At 50.0% G+C, this 22,053-nt stretch overlaps 3 protein-coding genes across 7 annotated transcripts; all 3 read right to left on the bottom strand.

Moving 5' to 3' along the window:
* Window positions 1-893: 893 nt before the first annotated feature.
* On the bottom strand, window positions 894-5,668 carry GOLPH3L (golgi phosphoprotein 3 like). 3 transcript variants are annotated; one of them, XM_085524580.1, is made up of 6 exons: window positions 5,516-5,668; window positions 5,232-5,402; window positions 3,647-3,778; window positions 3,339-3,453; window positions 2,433-2,862; window positions 894-910 (listed from the first exon to the last, which is right to left on the bottom strand). In XM_085524580.1, exons 1-5 carry the CDS (start codon window positions 5,630-5,632, stop codon window positions 2,435-2,437), a joined length of 963 nt encoding a protein of 320 aa, XP_085380706.1. In that variant the 5' UTR covers window positions 5,633-5,668; the 3' UTR covers window positions 894-910; window positions 2,433-2,434. The 3 variants fall into 3 exon arrangements, with proteins under 3 accessions (XP_085380706.1, XP_015740102.2, XP_015740103.2); XM_015884616.3 differs by lacking the exon at window positions 894-910 and having other exon boundaries at window positions 2,399-2,862; XM_015884617.3 differs by lacking the exon at window positions 894-910 and having other exon boundaries at window positions 2,399-2,862; window positions 5,498-5,581.
* Window positions 5,669-5,947: 279 nt separating this feature from the next.
* On the bottom strand, window positions 5,948-12,571 carry HORMAD1 (HORMA domain containing 1). 2 transcript variants are annotated; one of them, XM_015884612.3, is made up of 13 exons: window positions 11,925-12,571; window positions 10,518-10,662; window positions 10,166-10,229; window positions 9,761-9,797; window positions 9,386-9,406; window positions 9,258-9,284; window positions 9,066-9,133; window positions 8,724-8,875; window positions 8,027-8,280; window positions 7,592-7,655; window positions 7,270-7,346; window positions 7,025-7,108; window positions 5,948-6,723 (listed from the first exon to the last, which is right to left on the bottom strand). In XM_015884612.3, the coding sequence occupies exons 1-13, from the start codon at window positions 12,039-12,041 to the stop codon at window positions 6,643-6,645; spliced, it is 1,191 nt and encodes a 396-aa protein (XP_015740098.2). In that variant the 5' UTR covers window positions 12,042-12,571; the 3' UTR covers window positions 5,948-6,642. The 2 variants fall into 2 exon arrangements, with proteins under 2 accessions (XP_015740098.2, XP_015740099.2); XM_015884613.3 differs by lacking the exon at window positions 11,925-12,571 and adding an exon at window positions 11,192-11,361.
* EFCAB12 (EF-hand calcium binding domain 12) lies at window positions 12,504-21,981 on the bottom strand. 2 transcript variants are annotated; one of them, XM_085524570.1, is made up of 16 exons: window positions 21,849-21,981; window positions 21,625-21,749; window positions 21,187-21,300; window positions 19,519-19,580; window positions 18,958-19,117; window positions 18,143-18,396; window positions 17,484-17,557; window positions 16,801-16,871; window positions 16,377-16,470; window positions 15,496-15,769; window positions 15,130-15,315; window positions 14,527-14,680; window positions 14,071-14,309; window positions 13,740-13,953; window positions 13,023-13,218; window positions 12,504-12,925 (listed from the first exon to the last, which is right to left on the bottom strand). In XM_085524570.1, exons 2-16 carry the CDS (start codon window positions 21,659-21,661, stop codon window positions 12,754-12,756), a joined length of 2,301 nt encoding a protein of 766 aa, XP_085380696.1. In that variant the 5' UTR covers window positions 21,662-21,749; window positions 21,849-21,981; the 3' UTR covers window positions 12,504-12,753. The 2 variants fall into 2 exon arrangements, with proteins under 2 accessions (XP_085380696.1, XP_085380695.1); XM_085524569.1 differs by having other exon boundaries at window positions 21,625-21,978.
* Between the last annotated feature and the right edge of the window lie 72 nt (window positions 21,982-22,053).

The raw sequence follows: 22,053 nt of genomic DNA, 5'->3' as shown, positions 1-22,053 counted from the left end.
AGGGAGGAGGAGGAGGAGCAGGCGAACCCTAACCCTAACCTTAATCATAACCCTAACCCCTAATCCTAACCCTAACCCCTAACCTTAACCCTAATCATAACCCTAACCCAACCCTAACCAAACCCTAACCCCTAACCCTAACCCAATACAGCAGGGAGGAGGAGGAGGAGGCGAACCCTAACCCTAACCTTAACCCTAACCCCAACCCTAACCCTAACCTTAACCCTAACCCTAACCCTAACCCCTAACCCCTAACCCCTAACCCAACCCTAACCCTAACCCTAACACTAATCCTAACCAAAACCCAAACCCTAACCCTAACCTAGGGGCTCTGCATGCAGCCCCCGAGGGGCTCCAGACCCTTCCCAGGGGAGCAGCTCCACACATGGACCCACAGCCCTCAATCAACCCCTGTGCCCCCATAGCCCCTAAGCCCTGCTGAATGGTGCCCCCATAGCCCCTAAGCCCTGCTGAATGGTGCCCCCATAGCCCCTAAGCCTTGCTGAATGGTGCCCCCATAACCCCTAAGCCCTGCTGAATGGTGCCCCCATAGTCCCTAAGCCCTGCTGAATGGTGCCCCCATAGCCCCTAAGCCTTGCTGAATGGTGCCCCCATAACCCCTAAGCCCTGCTGAATGGTGCCCCCCCATAGCCCCTAAGCCCTGCTGAATGGTGCCCCCATAACACCTAAGCCCTGCTGAATGGTGCCCCCCATACCCCTAAGCCCTGCTGAATGGTGCCCCCATAACCCCTAAGCCCTGCTGAATGGTACCCCCATAACAACTAAGCCCGGCTGAATGGTGTCCCCATAACCCCTAAGCCCTGCTGAATGGTGCCCCCATAGCCCCTAAGCCCTGCTGAATGGTGCCCCCATAACCCCTAAGCCCTGCTGAATGGTGCCCCCCCATAGCCTCTAAGCCCTGCTGAATGGTGCCCCCATAGCCCCTAAGCCCTGCTGAATGGTGCCCCCATAACCCCTAAGCCCAGCTGAAGGGTGCCCCCCCATAGCCCCTAAGCCCTGCTGAATGGTGTCCCCATAACCCCTAAGCCCTGCTGAATGGTGCCCCCATAGCCCCTAAGCCCTGCTGAATGGTGCCCCCATAACCCCTAAGCCCTGCTGAATGGTGCCCCCATAGCCCCTAAGCCCTGCTGAATGGTGCCCCCCCATAACCCCTAAGCCCTGCTCAATGGTGCCCCCATAGCCCCTAAGCCCTGCTCAATGGTGTCCCATAACCCCTAAGCCCAGCTGAATGGTGCCCCCATATCCCCTAAGCCCTGCTGAATGGTGCCCCCCCCATAGCCCCTAAGCCCAGCTGAATGGTGCCCCCATAGCCCCTAAGCCCAGCTGAATGGTGTCCCATAACCCCTAAGCCCTGCTGAATGGTGCCCCCATATCCCCTAAGCCCTGCTGAATGGTGCCCCCATAGCCCCTAAGCCCTGCTGAATGGTGCCCCCATAACCCCTAAGCCCTGCTGAATGGTGACCCCCATAGTCACTAAGCCCTGCTGAATGGTGCCCCCCATAACCCCTAAGCCCTGCTGAATGGTGCCCCCATAACCCCTAAGCCCTGCTGAATGGTGCCCCCATAACCCCTAAGCCCTGCTGAATGGTGCCCCCATAGCCCCTAAGCCCTGCTGAATGGTGCCCCCATAACACCTAAGCCCTGCTGAATGGTGCCCCCATAACCCCTAAGCCCTGCTGAATGGTGCCCCCATATCCCCTAAGCCCTGCTGAATGGTGCCCCCATAGCCCCTAAGCCCTGCTGAATGGTGCCCCCATTAACCCCTAAGCCCTGCTGAATGGTGCCCCCATAACCCCTAAGCCCTGCTGAATGGTGCCCCCCCATAGCCCCTAAGCCCTGCTGAATGGTGCCCCCATAGCCCCTAAGCCCTGCTGAATGGTGCCCCCATAGCCCCTAAGCCCTGCTGAATGGTGCCCCCCCATAACCCCTAAGCCCTGCTGAATGGTGCCCCCATAACCCCTAAGCCCTGCTGAATGGTGCCCCCATATCCCCTAAGCCCTGCTGAATGGTGCCCCCATAGCCCCTAAGCCCTGCTGAATGGTGCCCCCATTAACCCCTAAGCCCTGCTGAATGGTGCCCCCATAACCCCTAAGCCCTGCTGAATGGTGCCCCCATAGCCCCTAAGCCCTGCTGAATGGTGCCCCCCCATAACCCCTAAGCCCTGGTGAATGGTGCCCCCATAGCCCCTAAGCCCCGCTGAATGGTGTCCCCATAGCCCCTAAGCCCTGCTGAATGGTGTCCCCATAGCCCCTAAGCCCAGCTGAATGGTGCCCCCATAGCCCCTAAGCCCTGCTGAATGGTGCCCCCCCATAACCCCTAAGCCCTGCTGAATGGTGCCCCCCCATAACCCCTAAGCCCTGCTGAATGGTGCCCCCATAACCCCTAAGCCCTGCTGAATGGTGCCCCCATACCCCTAAGCCCTGCTGAGCGCTGCCAGCACAGCCCAGATCACCTCGGTCCCTCTGCCCTGAGCCGCCTCCAGCTCCGTGTCAGCCTCCAGCACATCCTTGGCTCTGCTCATGGCCAGCTCATACTGCGTGTCCTCCAGGCCTCCCAAAGCCTTTTCCAGCACATCCGAGGTGTGGGCCAGCACCAGCAGCGCCAGCAGCCTGCGCTCCATGCGGCGCACGTCTCCAGTCCAATGTTCCAACAGGCTGCTCTGCAGCTTCCTCAGCAGGCGCTGCTTCTCCGTGGTGTCACACACGGGGTGGGTGGTCATGTCGAAGAGCAGGAAGCTCTGCTTGCCCGTGGTCAGGATCCCTTTCTCCACCAGCCCCTTGGCGACGCGCTCACGGACGTTCCGCAGCTGATATTGCAGCTTGAAGGGGTTCCAGGTCTCACCTGGGGGAGGAATGACCACAGAACCATGGGATCCCGACATGGAACCACGGGATCCCAACATGGAACCACGGGATCACGACACGGAGCCGCGGGATCAAAACACGGAACCGTGGAATCCTGACACAGAACCACGGGATCCCGACACGGAACCGCAGGATCCCGACACGGAACCACGGGGTCATAACACAGAACCATGGGATCCCGACATGGAACCGCGGGATCCCGACACGGAACCACGGGATCCCGACACGGAACCGCGGGATTCTGACACAGCCTAGGTGGGATAGATGAGCAGAACAGCTTTAAGCTACAAGAGGGGAGACTGAAGTCAGATGTGAGGTGGGAAGGGAGGTGCTGGCGCTGCTGCCCAGAGCACTGTGGGTGCCCCATCCCTGCTCATGTAGGGGTAGGAGCTGCTCTGTCTGTAAGGCACCTTCCAACCCAAACCCTGCGCTTTCTTTTCCCCCTGGCCCAACCTGTGAGCAGCTCTATCCAGGTCTGCACCGTTTCAATGGACTCAGCAGCTTTGATGTGCCGGAGGGTCTCATCCAGGAGGACATCACCAGTGGGAGCCGCTGACTTCAGCAGCACCTATGAGAACCAATTAGAAACTGTAAGGCCCAAGTGAGGGCAGACACACAAGATGGGCCCCAAGTGGGGCACCGGTGGGCAAAGCCATGAGCCAAAGCCAACCAACACAGCACAGCACCGTGGGGAAGCACCCATGGGGAGCACACAATACCTGGGATCCATTACGCCCCCCCCTCAGCCCCACTGCCATCACCTTCCTGTCCAGCAGCCGCTTCTTCCTGGCTGTGAGCGGCTCCAGATGGATGCGGCCCCGCAGCGCCAGCTCGATGAGGATCCCACCACGCAGACCAGGGGACAGGCAGTCATTCCAGAAGGATGGGTAGCCCTGCAAGCAAGGGGACAGGCAGGGAGCTGGGGACAGGCAAGGGTAAGAGCTGGTCCTCCATAACACTGGATGCCCAACATCCTGCTCCAGCCAAGAACATTTCCCCCCACGGAGCCCCTAGCACAGTGTGAGCAGTGCAAGCTCACATCCACAGCCAACACCATCCAGCCCTGGACCATCCATATAGTGCTGCCCCTATACCATCTATATAGTGCTGCCCCTATACCATCTATATAGTGCTGCCCTGGACCATCCATGTAGCGCTGCCCCTATACCATCCATATAGTGCTGCCCCTATACCATCCATATAGTGTTGCCCCTATACCATCCATATAGTGCTGCCCCTATACCATCCATATAGTGCTGCCCCTATACCATCCATATAGTGCTGCCCCTATACCATCCATACAGTGCTGCCCCTATACCATCCATAGTGCTGCACCTATACCATCCATATAGTGCTGCCCTGGACCATCCATGTAGTGCTGCCCCTATACCATCCATGTAGTGCTGCCCCTATACCATCCATATAGTGTTGCCCTGGCACATCCATAGTGCTGCCCTGGACCATCCATATAGTGCTGCCCCTATACCACCCATAGTGCTGCCCTCAGCACCAGGCACTGACTCCTCACCTCAGCACCATTATCTGTTTGCACAGCACCTTATGAACACCGTGTTCTTCAGCCTGTGTAGCTGAGGGAACCATAAAGGAAAGATTTTATTTGCTTTCTTCATTTCCTGGTGAGTAAAGACAAAGCAACTCTTTATGCTTGCACAACTTGCTCCGCTTCCTTCCATCATGGCAGATGCAAAAGGGGCTTTTTCTTTCTTAGCAGGTGGACTTAAGGCAGAGATGACACCTAAGGTCTGGATTTGCTGGGCTGGAGGCTGTATTCCTACCCTGAATTTTAGGGCTCTGAAAGCAGATAAGCTGGAAGCTCCTGGGTTCATGTCAGAATGGTGACAGGTTGGTGCTTATAAGAATGAAATCACACCGTGGGCTCCTTGGATCTGCCTGAAATTGACTGTATTTTTCCCTACAAGCCCAACCATGAGCCCACAGGTGAACTGGGGCAGCACAGTGTCATGGAGCCCAGCTCACTGCCACCCTTCTGCTGCCCCAAGGAACAATGTGGAAGGACAAGAAGGGGAAAAGAAAGCCAGCAAAAACAATGCAAGCGTTTTCCTTATCTATTGTGCTCTCTTAATTTCCTGCTGGCCAAAGATCCATTCCCAGGCACACATTAACTACACAGAGAATGTTAAATGTAGCCCAAGGAGAATGTAAACTACACCACACTCCTATGCTGCTCTCAGATATTTGCTCCGAGGTTCCTGCTCTGCATTCTGCTCTCCTGTGCCTCCTGCTCAGCCCCTGAGTTTGAGCTGGGATGGCTCAGGGGAACTCACACAACCCCTTCAGCTGCTGCTGTCCTGGAGCCTCACTCACCTCCTTGTCCTGCAGCCCCAGGAGCAGCACCTCCTCCATCAGTGTGAGGCGGGGGGCTTTGGAGTTGTCAGAGTCATCATCAGGCAGCTCCTTGTCTGCAGCCACGTCCTCCTCAGGCTCAGCCCTTTTGTCCCCACGCCATCCCCGATGTGTCAGCGTCGTCATCCCCACCTGGGGATAAAGAACAGAGTGAAGGGTATAGCAACAGCCTGACCCAAAGCATGGCTACAGGGGAGGCCAGGGGGCAGCCACCCTGCCCCTCTTACCCGGAGCTCTCAGCTCACCTGGCCCAGGGCTGCGGAGCCGCAGCAGGGAGCGGCCACTGCCACACGGTGACGTGTTGATTCAGATGGCTGCACCTCCAGGAAGGGAACCAGGAATCGCAGCCACCACGGGGCCATCCTGCCCTGAGGGCTTCCGGGCTGAGAGGTCAGGTTTTGCACCTGGAGCTGCCACTAACCCCTCACACTCATATTGCTGCAGAGCCCACAGAGCCATCCCATATGGCTGCACCACCACAGCTCAGCACAGAACACTGTGAGCACCAGGCCCCACAGCTGCCTTTTATTTGGCCCCCTCTGACCATCCCGGATGGGGTCAGACCCACACAGACAAGAACATGAACTTTACCAACCACCCACAACAGTCCCCTGTGTTTTACTAACACCCCTAAATGCACTCCGGTCAAAGCATAAAAGAAAGACAGCAACCAAATGTTGAATAAAGGTGTTTTAATATGACCAAACGTGCTAAGAAATGTTCAGCTATCCACACCAGAACAGAGCAGCAGCTCTGAACAACACAGACAGCATCACTACAGTCACTACAGCACACCCAAAATGAACCATTGCTTTGGTGGAATAAGTGGCACCTCCTCCAACTCCTTCAATTCCATCACAACACGTTTCTTTTTCAGATCATCTCATGCCATCCTAACAAACAGCTGCCAACAATGAACCATATGCAAACAGCCACCCACCTGCCTGCATTTGGCATGAAGTATGTAATTAATGATATGAAGAACGCCTGTACTTTGTTCTGGAAGAATCAAAGAACTTTAACAGTTCCAGCTCTACTCTTTTAACACCAGAAAAGCCAAACCTTTAACACCAGAAGAGCCAAACCTTTAACACCAGAAAAGCCAAACCTTTAACACCAGAAATCTGACCAGAATCGCAGCAGCATTCTATGTGTGTTTCTTGATGGGGATGCAACCTCCTATAGAAACTCACTGCTCATTTCTCCATCTTGATAAACTTCTTCTCCTTAAACCCACTACGTTATGGCCACCAATAGAAGAGGAAACCCCCCAAAATCCCCCCAAATCCAATCAGTATTAATATCCATATTAAATACAAGAAGGAAGCGGTGTGGGAAGCACCCTGTGAGGCAGACAGCAGGAGATGGGTGTCTAGAACTGCTCCTTTGGCTCACTTATCTTCCTCCTTTTTGGCAGCATGTCCTGACTAGAGGAGAGCTCAGACTGGTGAACCTGCAACAGAACAAGACCTGCAATGGACAATGGGGGGACCCAATGCTGCCTCCCAAGGGCAGATCCCAGCACAGCCACCATTGCTCCACCTGCAGGACCAGGGGAACCCAGCTCCCTGCTGACACATCTCCTTCCCAGCAGTGGCTTTGGGCAGCAGGGAGCTTGGCTAACTCTATTCTCTAGAGAATATCAATCAATCATTGAGAATTCCATTATTTCAGCACAAAGCGTAGTAAAGATGACAGGCTTACCCACTGGAGCAGAAAACACCTCAAAAAAGTAAAGAAAAACTGACACTCACAATGTAGGCTTGGAATAACTTCCCACTCCTTGTCCTGCTTTCCGACACATTAAGTTCAGAGGTTTTCCTTGCCAGATGATCAACCTATAGAAAACAGCCAGAAAATAAATGCTGCAAGCTTCAGTGCAAAGCACTTCATAAAGCACTCGGTTATCTGGGCTGTTCTGCCTTAAGAACCTTCATTACCTGTATCTGAAGTAGTCCCCCACATTTAGATTAGCTTTTTCCATTTTCAGTTTTCATACCTGAGGATTGGAGATGTACTGATTCCTGTTCTCCCCAGCCTTCAAAACTCCATCCCTTCCACAAGGGAAATCCTCCTCTGTAAGAAAGCAAAGCACACAATGCACTCCCAGCCTCACCCCACTGCAGTGCTGAGGTGAGGGAGGAATCGTGCACCATAGATACAGAGAATAGGTGCTTCCTCCTGTTTCCAATCCATGCACAAACTGCTTCACCAGCATTGCTCTGCAGCCATGCAGAACAAACCATTGCAGGATGACAGCAGCATTATTTCAGACAGCCTTGTAAACCTCTTAAATTAAGATAAAAATACATGAATTCTACCTTGGGTTTCCAAAGCATCTCCATGATCACCATCTCCTGCTTTGTTATCCAACACAGGATCTTCCTGGAATGAGAAAAAGGCCCATTCCTACAGATGGAAGCAAAGAGCTCCTGCTCACAGGAGTCAGATCCTAAGATGGATTCTAAGTGAAACAAAACATATTTGTATCTGATTTGGGATCTACAGCCCAGCTCAGTGTTACTTCCCCATCAATACATGCAGGCATGGAACTCAATGACTGAAGAACATCTAAAATGATTGTGATACTAGAAAGATAAAACCTTGAGCACGTAACATCTCCCCTAAAGCAGCACAGAAATACTGCGTTCCTTATTAATAATACCATGCTAATAGATGCAGATGAATTAACGGCCCCTTTCTGCAGTACAGATCAAAAACAGTTCCAAAAGCTTCAGGAGCACTTGAGCTCTCACCTTCACGTGCTGGTTTTCTTCTGCTTCACCCCCATTCACCGTGAGCACTGGCAGGGGCACATTGGGCTCTCTTTGCTTCAGGATGTTTTCATCGCAGTTTTCTATCCTCTGTTTGTCAGTTGTGACTTTCACTTTCAGCATGTGGAAAGGCGTCGGCACCTCACCCATGTTCAGATACATTGGCTCTCCCTCGAATATCATCCCCTCACATTCACCCTCCTTGAAGCCAGGGGGCTGATAATCAGGAGGTGTAACTGCAGGAGAAAACCAGCTCAGCTTATGGGGTTAAGAGACTTTTCTGCCTTAAATATAAAGCCATTCAAAAACATGCATGGAAGGAAAGGAATTACCAATATTCCACTCATACTAAATGAAACTCTTTCCCTCTACAACAACTGCTTGAAACAGTTCACACAGGCAAATAGATGAGCTAGGAATTCCTCTAAGCAGCAGCTATTGTCAGGTATTTACAGGGCAGCACCAACTGGCACCTAAAGCACTCAGGAAAACACAATTTGTCCTTAAGACTCTCACTGCAATCAAATCAGCTGCAAGGCCGTATTCCTGCTATGAGATCAGATCGTCACCCCCTGCACTTTAGAAACTGTGTCCTGAGAAATAATTAAGTGGCACTAATTACAAACAAAATGATTTCTTTCAATCACTCTCAAGCATCTAAGCAATGGGGAAACACCACCTTCATCATAGTAGAACAGCTTCATTGTCAGGCAGACGTTGTTTGGTAGGGGGCCCAGGTTCTGCATCAGGATGTAGATCTTGCGGATGAGGAGGATGCTCGCCTTCTTGGTGTCTGCACAGCTGACGGGTGAATCGCTCTCTTTGTTCTTACTGCAAACAGAGAACACTCAGCTTTCACACAGACTTGAAGGGCTGATGTCTTAAGACACACAACTGTGGACTGTGAGAGTTTAAAATGCTAAAATTATTCAGTGTGTTTTAAAAATAAGGCTAAATAACAAGGCCATGCTGATCTAGAATTCAAGACAGACCAAAGAAACCCCAGGCAGGGTGACGATACCTGCTGAAATTCAGGACTGGCCCATTGGGGGTGTACTTGAATTTGAAGTGGTAACATTCTGTAATTGTCTGCAAACAAATGCAGCAGTTATTAAATTATCAGCTGTCAAGGAAGCCAATAGAGCTGTTGCTTTCCCCCCAGACCCTGACTAACCTTTACTTAAATCACATCATCACAGCCCTTAACTCTTACCTGAGGATCATCAGGGTGGGTGTAGACCTGGAGGTTCAAAAGGAAGGACAGGGAACAGATTAAGACCCACAAACACATCTAAGCACCAACCTTTAGATACAAGTGCTTTGCTCTTGGATCACACTTACCGCCAGGACAACCATTCTTAGCTGTGAGAAGCAAAGAGAAGAACAACAGTCAGGTGTGCTCAGCCCACTTCTGCTTCACAAGCTGTTTTTTACAGCTCTCAAAACCAATTACGACCACTCGAGGCCTAGTTGAAGCAATCAAGCTCTTCATAGGTTCAAGCTCATCTCTTTGAGAAATGATTTGCTTATTTGGCCTCAGGAGACCCAGCACACAATGAGTATCACCCTGAACTCCCACACTTTATCTGTCTTAGTGCACCAAACAACACTTATCCTGTAACCAGAAACTCCCCCAACGTCAGTGGCAAGCAGTGGAATCACACACATAAATGCTTAAACGCCAATCAAACAGCTGAATAACACTGAAAGACTTACGTATTTCTTCTGCAAGGCATCGTAGCATCCCAGCATCCTGCAAGAAGCAAATAACATTGTCGAGCTTGACCTAATCCCTATTAGCTTCACCTCTAAGGCCAGTTTGCAAACCCACTCCTTCTGAATACATTCAACCCTTAGGAATCCTCTGTGTACATGATTGTGTCCTGTGGCTGCAACCACCCACCGGCTCACAGCACCAATTGTGATACCTGACTGTGTGTTATTACTGATAAAGCACGATAAGAACTTAAGACACAACCAGATAGTGAAGATCAGGCTCTAAGAACACAACCTGGGCACTTGTTTGCTTCCACAAGGCAAAGTTTTTCTTATGGCTGTTAATTAAGCTGTGTTTCAGAATATACACACTGTAACTGCTGTGTGGGCATGTGGTCAACGTACCATTTCACCAGCTGAGTTGAGCCAGGGCAGTTTTTATCTTCCCTTAAGATTTTGACACAGAGATCTCAAAAGAAAATGAAAAAGGGCATCTTTAAGGACAAAAAAACAACAGCATTGGGAGTCAAGTTCATTCTCCAGACACTCTGTTAAGCACAGATTAAAGTGTAAATGCTCTGATTGCTCAGTGAGCATCACCAATATTTATAATAGCATTCAACAACAGCCATATTAGTAAAGTTTCAATATGGTCACATGAAATAGCTACTGTCTTTAATTAAATGGATGAAGTGGCTTTAAAAACAAACTCAACAACAACCCTGTGTCCATCTGCTATGCAAAACCAGCCTGTTACCATCCAGGTATCTCGTCCCATAGGCGCTTTCAGGGAAGATCCCTCTCAGGTACGTAATGCAGGACACTGCCACGGCCAGAAGCCTCTTCACCAGAGTCAGGGACTGCTGTTCTGTGTGTATCTTATTGGGAAACACAACTGCGCTCTGCAAGAGAGAAATCAGACACCTTTCCAACAGCAAACCTGTACAGATTACACCCTGCCCCACTGAATGCTTTAGTTTCAATGGCAGACGTGATTTTTAGCTCCTGTGAAGCCAGGTGTATTCATAGCATCACTGAGGCTGGATAAGACCACAAAGAGATCATTGCACAGTGCTGCCTAGAGCTGTGGGTACCTCACCCATGGGTGCCCCCACAGATGGGGGAAGGCATCTCATAAACAGCTTTTCCAGCCATAGTGACTCCATGAAGCCCAACTACCAACCCACAGCCACCACCTGTAACACTTGGTGTGATAACGTCTGAAAACACCATTGATTTAGGCCAAGCACACTACAGACTCCATCCCTTTAACCCTATTTTGCTGCTGAGCACATTTATTTGGATTTAAAGATGGAATTAGCCCCAAATTTTCAAGCACAGAAAGCTTACAAGGCAGCTGGATGTTTTATTTAAGCTAAGATTCGCTGGTTTTTTACTTCAGTAAGACGCTGTGATGGAACTAAACCGTACCACGCAGTTCTTCGGCTTCTGAGCAGTCGCCATCGCTCTGTCCTTCAGCTGATCACCTGAAATACCTCGATCGAAGCCCAGCTGTGATCGAGGCCGACACCTCCCACAGACAACAGGCGACCCGGCCCGAGCACCGCCCTCCCTGAGGTAACTTCACACGGCACCAAAGCGCGCCTGAAGGGCCGTGTGCAAAAGCAAGAGGGCAATTCAAAGGCCCGGCACGCGGCTCTTCGTGCCGTGTGCAAAAAAAAAAAAAATGGCGGCCGGGGTGGGGGGGGGCTGTTGTTTCCCGCCAATTTTTACCTGAATGGCGTTGGTTTCATTCACGTTTACCTCGAGCTGGAAAAGCTCTGAAATCGGGTTATTTCAGCAGAAAGACTTAAAAATAAGTACTGAGTTCCCCAATGTGAGATATTAAAGCATTCAGCAGAGAGCTGCAGGCTCAAATAGGCTATAAAGAAAGGCTTTCCTGTGGATACTGAATGATTTCCAGGCCATGTATCTGAGATTTCTCCTATTTAGTTGCTTTTTTCTGCCTGGTTTTGCCTTGATTTGTTGTATTTCTTACCATATTACTGATATTGCAGAATATATGGGTCAAAAAGCAGCATGGAATGAGATGTGGAACCTTTTTGGATACAAGACAAACCTTTTGGATGTATTATAACTAATGACAACCAATGTGGATACATGAAATAGATGATAAGAGAGACATCAATAATGGCTGGTTTACCTGTATAAACACTCTGGGTTTGAACCTGGCTTTGAAGCCAGGGCTGTGGCTGATCCAAAGCACTCTTTTCTTTCCTCTCTCAGCCATAGACACTAATGGGAGCGTTGATCCTGCCATGACACTCTATGGGCTGCAAGCAATCTCCATCTGCAGCTCCTCACCCCATACATTGCTCATGCTTTCATGCCATGAGAAGAGACAAGAGCTTGTCATGTTTAGTGTGCTATGAGCTCAGCCTTTGCATTACCTTCCTGGTAATTTGAATGATAGAATGGCTTGGGTTGAAAGGGACCTCAGAGATCAAGGCAAGGCAGCCGACCTCCATATCTAATTGGAACAGAAACCAAGCAGTGGTTTTCTCATTGGAGTTATTCGTAGGTAATACAAAAGAGTGGCAAACGTGCCCCGTGTAGCAGTGACCAGAGGTGGTTCTCTGCTCTCTGTGTGTGGAAAGCACTTCTTGCAGCTTTCTGAGCATGAAGGTGCTCCTCTGGGAGCAATCCAAGTGTACAACGCTGTGGTTGTTGCTTATCTCTATTGTCTATTTCTCCATTCACAGAATGCAAGTAGTCCTGAGAATAGGACGAATAATGTTGTTTATTTGGGTTTGAAGTGTTGGACTAGATGATTCTTGTGGGTCCATTCCAGCTCAGGGTGTTCTCTATGTGTCTATGCTTCTTTAGAACAGCTCAGATCTCTTGAGCTGATGATGAATTGCAATGTTCTGCTCATATCTTGTGCTGCTAGAAGACTCAGATAGAATGAGTCTTGGATGCTACATCCCTGGTGGACACAATGTCTCATGGATTGGCTGGTGCTGGTTGTGGTTTTACATAATGCCGTATACAGGCCGGGTCATGCGAACACAGCTGAATAAGGGATGTGCCCTGTTGAACTTCTCTTCTGGAATGCAGAGGCGCATCTTGTCCAGAAGGTGACCTGGCCAGAACCTGTTGTCTGACATCATGATCCCTTTTTCTTTCTGATTCATCTGTTGAAAGCTGGGAAGAAAAAAGAAAAAAGAAAAGAAAATAAGGATAAGAAAGAACGAAGCCTGTTTTGTGAACATAAACGTTTGGGCAATGTGACCACTCTTACTCCTCTTTGCCCTGCTTTCCAGCTGCACTTTTTGATGACTTGGATGTGCTCGGAGGTGAGGGCTTATCAGCAGTTCCTATGTTGTAGTATCCTCCAGGCTTATCAGCAATTCCTATGTCATAGTATCCTCCAGGCTGCCTGATCTTCATTAGATGTTGTCCTCTCCTGATGATCTTGTCTCCTGGGTGCAGCAGGCCTGTTGGCAAAGCACATCCAATCCCTTTCACCTCTGCTTTACATTTGTGATGCTGCCCTGGAATGGTTACAGCTACTGTGTAAGGGAGGAAGGATGATGGTGGATGATGGCCCTGCATGTGCTGTGAGGCCTCAGTGGACCTAAGCAGTTTTGTGTGGGGCTTCTGCCTGAGCTCTCTACCCTGGGATCAGGAGCCTCATTTCAGCTGAGACCTCAACTCAGCCACAGCCATGGCTCTGCCTGGCGATGGACTTGCTGAACCAGACAGGGGCTTGACTTCCCAGCTTTGCCTTCCCTGCACCACTGCCATGAGCTTGCCTCATCATTTGTGCTCTCAGCTGAACCTGGCCCTGATTGATCTGGAGCACTCTATGCTGATGGGATTGCTGATCCTAACCAGTCCTCCAAGGACTGCAAGTATACTCCAGAAGCAGCTCCCTTCCCCATACATTGGTCATATTTCTGGGCTGAGGAAGAGATGAGCTTGTCAGATTCATCTCAGGCCCTGGGGGCTGCATTACCTTTCTGCAGCGCTGACTCATTGAGATCAATGTCATGTTCTCTGCACAGCTTGGAGGAATTCAGGTAACTCACAGCCCCTTTACTGCGGTATTGGTTGACCAGTGCACCCATGTCATTGCTTGTAGTTACTGGGAAGCAGTGCTCTTCAACAGCTAGCTGCCCAGATCTCTCCAGATGAGATATTTCTGCCCATTTGATTGGGCTGCCCTGGTCCTTTAAGCAAAAGAAAGTCTCTGATTAGCATTCAGCATGATGTTGTAGTTGCTCCATTCTCTTTAGAGAAGCTCCAGACAGGGATTAATCTCAAAAGAGTTGCCACATGCACAGTACCTTCTTCATCTCTTGTCTCTTGACAGCTTCATGTGTCCTGTCTCTGGATGCTTCTGAAGTGTCTTTCATTTCATGGTCAGTTTGATGACCTTGTCCCAGCTCAGTGAGGTCTGGGGTAGCTTCTAAAGGTGTTAATTTTACTTCAGGCTTGGTAGGCTCCATCCCACTGTCTCTGCCCTCAGCAGAAGGTGGAGATATGGCAGATCTGCCAGTGGCTTTAAGGGGCTGAGTCTGTGCACCTAGAAGAGTTCAAAAGGCCCCCCCAAAAAAACAAGAAAGCCCAGAGAAACCCTGTTAGACAGTGACAGAAGGAAACATCAGGGCTGACCAATGCTTACAAGGCAAAGGATTTTGGCATTTCATGCATTGGAGCGCCCAACAGATATATCTCATGGGAACATTCCATAGTCTGAAAAGATACAGAGAGGGTTTCCCAGCCCAGTGTTCTCCTCTTACCCCCTTTGGCCTCTTTGGATTCTTTTTTCTTCATTTCCAGCCACTCGTTTTGACATTCCATCAGCTTTTCCATGGTAATGTATTTCCCACCGTTAGGGGCAGCCAGAAAGACGATCACATCCTCCAGTTCCTTTTCGCTGATGGAAATCTTTGTCTGACAACCAAAGCAGAAAATGACAGTGTGATCAATAAAACAACAAACACGGCTGTCCCCAGAGCAGGAGGCCACCAGGTGAGCTTTATGTGGGCTTAGCAAATGGACTGCATTGCTGCTGCCCTCTAAATCATAGAATGGCTTGAGTTGGAAGGGACCTCAGGGATCACTGAGTTCCAACTGCTCTGCCACAGGCAGGGTTGCCAACTGCTGGCTCTGCTGAGCTCTGTTTTTACTGTGCCAAACTTCCCAGCCCTCTGGGTATCAAGAATATGTTTTGTCATAGGCCAGACCATCATAAAGTGTCTGAAGTGCTAATCCCTAGTAGACCTGAATGTGATCTTGTGAGGGTCAGCATGAGTTGTGCTGTGTGAACATGTAGATAAAGGCTCTGGGTTGGCAAACAAGAAGAGAAGGTGGAGCTGTGGCAGTTTCTGAGCCTTCCATACCTGCTTGATGATTTTAATGAAGTCTGCTTTCTTGATATTTCTGCCCTCCATGCCAGCTTTCTTGAAGACGTTCACCAGTGTTGTCTTCTGTTTGCGCAGGAGGTCATGCAGTGTGATGAGAGCCTGGGGGTACGGTATGCAAGGAGGGGGAATGTCCTCCTGAGGCGGGCTGCTTGCTGGTGTGTCCTGAAAGGGAATTGGAAAATACCCTGACATCCCCATTGCACAGAATCACCATGCCAGGAGAGTGGCTGGGATAGAGCAGCATCACTCTACTGATTAAGCAATAGATGCTGCAGCTGCAGCAGAGCCATAGAAGATGCAGCGCAGTGATCCCAAGGCTGAAGTAACACAATATCTACTTACGTTATCAGTCACAGCTAACTCTTCAGCCCTTCTCTCTGCTCTGTGTGTCTTTATGTGTTTCCAGAGTCTCTTTTCCAGTTCGTTCTTGGAAGATTTATTACTCAGCCATTTCTCAACGTCTCCAAAGCTTTGTAGCTGAGAACTGAATTGCTTCCTCTCCTGGATCAAAGCTGGCAGGTTATCTAGGTCTTCTTCAGGATGAGAAGCAGCCACTGGAAAGGTGGGTATTTCTCTGGCCTGCTTTCCTTCTGTGCCTGGTGTCTGTGGGAGAGGGCTAAAAAAACATCAAACAGACCAAGGTGAGTCGGTGTGAGTGCAGGAGGAGTTTCTTCTCCATCCATTTCTGTCCTCTTCCTCAGCAGGATGAGGCCTCTTCACCCAACTGTCTTCCCATCAGCAGACGGGGGATAACAGCACTGAGCTGTAATGCTCAGATGTGCCTCCAAGGACATGAGGGTTTCCTCTGAGGAGAGCTCAGGACACACAGCTCTCTGTCCCTCTTGATGGAATGAGAAACTGCACCTTGTGCAGTGACAGGCAATGCTGGTGACTCCCCACCCTGGCCCCCACATCGAGAACTGGGATGCAGTCTCAAATACTGCATTACTTAGTAAGGAAAAGGGGTTGTTACTGGGGAGCGTTGCCAAAGGCAGAAAAGATGGGCTAGAGCCACGATGCCTGTTCTTGTGCTCAGCATTATCAAAGAAGAGGCTTTTCAGGAACTAAAGGAAGTATGAAGAAGCACCACAGAAAGACACTGCTCTGCCTTCTTGGGATGTGTTGATTGTAATGCCACTTTGCTAAAAGAGCAGCATCAGTGTCAATATCGCACAGGCACAAGAGCAACAGCTCACTATACTCAAATCCTTGATGAGAATCACCTGTCAGAATGCTCCTCTTCTTCGTCCATCTCATCTGTGAATAATGCACTTTGAGTAATGGTCCGTAGTCTGAGTAGCTTGCAGAGAAAAGACTCTGTGAACAGGAAAGGAGAAAGGCTCTCAGGACTGGAGGCACAGATCCAGGAGGTAATCCAATCCCCCATTCTCCCAGAACTCAAGACAGAGTTTGTAATTCCCAGTGCTGAATTTCCTAGTTTACTCTCTCCAGTATAAAGAAACAAACTCTTTAAGTGGAAGAGATGCACTGTGGGGCATGGAACACAAGTGGAAAACATGGAGACAGAGGCATACAGAATGCTTCTGCTGCCCCAGCCATCTCATTGTACCACGGTGTCTTAAGCACCTGCTAGGAATGACTACAGGGAGAGGCACAAACCTCTCAAGGATCAGTCATTAATTTTACCTTTTCTTTCAAGTAGCTTTTGCTCTGGTAGTGGCTTTGTAGCAAGTTGAGGTACCTCCTTGATCTCAAACCTGGAAATAGGAAGAAGGCACCATTCTGTGAGCAGGGCTCCTTTGTCAGGTCAGTGCCAGTAAAGACTAAATTGTGCGCTCTAAACCATGACAGTGAGCAGTGCTGGCCTCAGGAAAGCTCAGCAGCCCCTCCTTGGAGAGAGGTTTGGGTTTTATTCTGCCCTGGTCTTCCTGTATCATCTTGACACAAGAAGGCATTTCAGAGGTGCTGAGACTGATGCGACTTTCACAACATGGAAACACTGCGGGCAGAGGACATGCATACGTCTACTTTTGTTCCACATTCGAAGAGACACCTTCAATGATGGGTTGAAAACAACAGCAATATTAGGATCTGACTTCAATGTTTTGGCAGTCTCAAGTGCAGAAAAGAAGCAGGGGAAACATTAGGAGCATGGCCTAAATTTCTCTGCAGAGCAAACTGGTTCCCTCTGATTGGAGGAATGGTAAAATGCAGAGCACAGTCAGGAACTGTGGATGCTTTAAGTCCAAGCTTAGCAAAAGCAAGGAAAAAATGAACTGCCAAACAGCAGCTTGAAAGAGCACAACCAAAGGTGAGCTGAGCACATTCAAACTTGTCCAGACAAGCTCTGTAAGAACAAATATACTCACTGTGGCAACAGGTGGATGCAGCCAAGATGGCTCGGCAGGAGAGCAGTTTCCTTGTCCGAGATGACCCATCTTTTCTGCAAGTGACAGAAACACCTGATGTGACTCCAAGGAAAGAATCTCAGCACTCACAAAGGCCTTTCTGCACGTCTGAGAATTCACTGCCTCTCAGCAAATGTCTTGACAAGCGTCTCAGCCTCTTGCCAAAGCAAGCTGCGTGGTGTATATTCTCTTAGGATCAGGAGAGTTGCCAGCCTTATTGCAAGGACAGCAGTTAGCAGCTCAGCCAGGAGACTGACCACTTGTTTACCATTGCACAAGGCAATGGAGCAAACACAATGGAAGGCCTGTTACGAGCCCGAGTTTCTGGCTGCTGCTTTCATCATCAAACATCACTGGCCCTGTCACTGCTTTGGCCTTTTTTTCTCTTTGTGGTGAGGCTTTTCCAGGGCTCTGCCTTGCCAAGTAAAAATAAGCCTGTGTTCATTCCCAGAACCTTTGAGCTCGAGCAAATACCAGAAAGAATAGAGAGACAGCTTTCACTGCTGCATGCCTGGCTCCAGTGGCCTGGCAGCTCACAGCTAGCAGCAGAGCTTCATTCCCTGGCTTTGTACAGGACTTCAAACCTGCTGTAAGCAGCACAGGAAAAACAAAACACTTACATTGAAAAGCTTCTCTGCCACATGTTCAGACTTGTTGAGTTGCTGTAAAAAGTCTTCACCAAACGTCATTTCTGCTTGCTGCCCTCGGATAGCAAGAGTGCCAACGTCCGTTAGTGTGAAGTCTGCATCTTCTCCATTTGTTAGGATGTGGTAGAAATACTGCAAGGTCTCCAACAGACAGTCCTGCACTGTTTGCTGAGAATGTGTGTGCATGCGTATGGTCTCAGGGTCTAGCACCATTATCTCAGTGTCATCTGGAAAAGAGGAGCAAGGTGACCGACTTGCACTGCAGCTGAGCACAGAATCATGTAGTTCCAACCCCCCTGCCTGGCAGGGCCACCAAACATACACCTTTACTAGATCAGGTTGCCCAAGAGACCCCATAGATCCCCACAGAGACCCCATAGATCAGGTTGCCCATGGCTCCATCCAACCTGGCCTTGAACACCTCCAAGGACGGGGCATCCACAACCTCCCTGTGCAGCCTGTTCCAGGGCCTAACCACTCTCCTAGTGAAGAACTTCCCCCTAACATCCAACATAAATCTTCCCTCTTTTAACTTAAAACCATTTCCCTGTGTCCTGCTATTGTCAGCCCTTTCGAAGAGTTCACTCCCCTGCTGGGTGTAAGTTCCCTTCAGACTGCAATAAGGTCAAAGCAGTGCAATCATCTGCAATGAGCAGATTCAGATAATGCACCAGGAGCTTCTGGTTTAAGTGCACTGCTAGAGTGCTATCTTAACCACCAAAGACTGCTAATTGGGATAAATAAGCAAATGTATTTGAGCATTTTTTTCCCTTAATTAGTCTTCTTACCAGGAAACTGCATTAAAGGGTATTTGAAGTCACGAATCTGTGCAACAGCCTGGGACAGTGAAAACAGTGGCCTCTGAAACGTGATCGTCTCACCATCCTCAAGAGCTTGCCACTTTTGAATACAAAATGTTCCCAGTCCGGGTATGCTGACAGCTTGAGGCTGGAACAAAAAGGAGAAGGACAGAGTGAGGACCTATGGCAGCTTGCAAAGGGGTGTCCCATGGCTTGTAATGCAGAACACTGAGATGGGGGAGCTGGAAAAGACCATGTACTCAGGACACGTTCTTTCCTTTGCTCTCTAAGCATCCCCAGTTGTGTTTTTGCTCTCTGCTCTGGGAGCAAGGATCAGAGAAGCATATTCTGAATACTTTTGGATTATTTGTATTATTTGGCATAGGTACCGTATTTTCAACTATTTTAATAATTCAAGTGATTGAAGAAAGTGGGCTTTGGCACATTTGTGGCACGTCTGTACATGGAAGAGCAAGGGCACTTGCTGGCCCAGGGTTACATGGACTACTGCAGCCATTGGGCAAGGGAAGGAGTAGGGTGCAGTCCCACCTTTGGCAGCAGGAGCAAACGTTGAACACGCTGGAACACATTGTCCCATATGGTAGTGACATCTGCAATGCGAGAGAAGACACAGAATGCTTTAAGTCAGCAAGTTAATGGCCTCTTAGCTCATTCCTAAACGAGATGGCAAGTGTGATCTACCACAGCCCCTGGGATAATCACAGAATCACAGAATGACCTGGGTTGGAAGGGACCTCAAGGATCATGTAGTTCCAACCCCCCATAGACTCCATTAACCCCAGAGAGACCCCATAGATCCCCAAAGAGACCCCACAGACCCCATAGATCCCAAAAGAGACCCCACAGACCCCATAGATCCCCATAGAGACCCCACAGACCCCACAGAGGCTCCATAAACCCCACAGCCCCCACAGAATCACAGAATGACCCGGGTTGGAAGGGACCTAAAGGATCATGAAGTTCCAAACCCCTCCAGCCTGGCAGGGCCACCAAACTTCCATTTACTAGATCAGGTTGCCCAGGAGACCCCATAGATCCCCATAGAGACCACATAGACTCCATAGATCCCCCATAGACCCCATAGATCCCCATAGAGACCCCACAGACCCCATAGATCCCCATAGAGACCCCACAGACCCCACAGAGGCTCCATAAACCCCACAGCCCCCACAGAATCACAGAAGGGTTGGAAGGGACCTAAAGGATCATGTAGTTCCAACCCCCCTGCCCGGCTGGGCCACCAAACTTCCACATTTACTAGATCAGGTTGCCCAGGAGACCTCATAGATCCCCATAGAGACCCCATAGACCCCATAGATCCCCCATAGATCCCCATAGAGACCCCATAGACCCCATAGATCCCCCATAGATCCCCATAGAGACCCCACAGACCCCATAGATCCCCCATAGATCCCCATAGAGACCCCATAGACCCCATAGATCCCCCATAGATTCCCATAGAGACCCCATAGATCCCATAGATCCCCCATAGATCCCCATAGAGACCCATAGAAACTCCATAAATCCCAAAGCCCCCACAGAATCACAGAATGACCCGGGTTGGAAGGGACCTAAAGGATCATGTAGTTCCAACCCCCCCTGCCTGGCAGGGCCACCAAACATCCACATTTACTAGATCAGGTTGCCCAGGAGACCCCATAGATCCCCATAGAGACCCCATAGACCCCATAGATCCCCCATAGATCCCCATAGAGACCCCATAGACCCCATAGATCCCCCATAGATCCCCATAGAGACCCCATAGATCCCCCATAGATCCCCATAGAGACCCCATAGATCCCATAGATCCCCCATAGATCCCCATAGAGACCCATAGAAACTCCATAAATCCCAAAGCCCCCACAGAATCACAGAATGACCTGGGTTGGAAGGGACCTAAAGGATCATGAAGTTCCAACCCCCCCTGCCTGGCAGGGCCACCAAACATCCACATTTACTAGATCAGGTTGCCCAGGAGACCCCATAGATCCCCATAGAGACCCCATAGATCAGGTTGCCCAGGGCCCCATCCAACCTGGCCTTAAACACCTTCAAGGACGGGGCATCCACAAGCTCCCTGGGCAGATAAATTCATTCATGACTCTGACTCAATTTTGGATAGACTTCAGACTAAAAGTGCTGGGAGAGACCTGCAGCTCAGGAGCAAATGGATCTGAGTGGCCCCAGATGCCTTACCTTTGCTAGAGAGCTGCTGTAGTGTGGGAAACATGACTATGTTGCAACCATCAGTCTCAACGTTTGTTATCAGCTCTAGCAGGTTGACCATGCTCTTGCTTCTTGCAAGTGAAGCTAAAGAACAAAAGGTTCCTGATGTTTGCTACCAGGAAACACTCCCGATACCCTCCTCTGTCCTTTGCCGAACAGCTCCCTCCTCCTTCGTTCTCTGAGGTTCAAGAGATTTCTTGTGTCCTCTAGAGAAAAATGGATGTGAGAGCAACTCTGCGACAGTCAGGAGGCCTTGGGCTGGGCCTGAGGCAACACTGATGTGGAGGCGACTGTCACTTTGTGATGTAAGGTTATGACACAGAGGGGAGCAAGGCGGGTTATGGAACTCTATCAGCTGGGCCATGGGCTGGAGCTGCAGCCAACAGGAATCCCCCTGGTCAGGGTTACCTCTGAGGGTGGATAAAGCGCCGTGTTTTCTGTGCATTTTAGGGTCAGGTTGTGGCCTTCGTAGGGTTTGGCCTGGTCCTTTTGATGAGGGCACACCTCATAGCTATAAGCCGTTACTGATAAGCCTGCAAAATAATAAAGCCTTTAATTATAGCTCCATCTGCCTGGCAATCATTGGGTCTCCTGAAGAACCCCATGGTCCATCCCAGGGGGTCAGACGGCACCTGAGGGCGTTTATTCACACCCAGAGAGAAAATAAAGCCGTCGGGAAACACCAAACAGGGAACGGGGCGCTGTGAGGAGAGCGGACATGAAGCGAGCAGGGCGGGAAACCAGCTCTGACTGGACGCGAAGGACGGAGTGCGCATGCGCAGCTCTCCCACAGGCGGAGCCGTGTTCTACCGGGAGTGAGCAATGCGCATGCGCCTC

The sequence above is a fragment of the Coturnix japonica genome, chromosome 27 (assembly GCF_054131305.1).
Source record: "Coturnix japonica strain WE chromosome 27, WE-NBRP24, whole genome shotgun sequence".
NCBI classification, from domain to species: Eukaryota; Metazoa; Chordata; class Aves; order Galliformes; family Phasianidae; genus Coturnix; species Coturnix japonica.
This window is presented reverse-complemented; position numbering and strand designations above follow the sequence as displayed.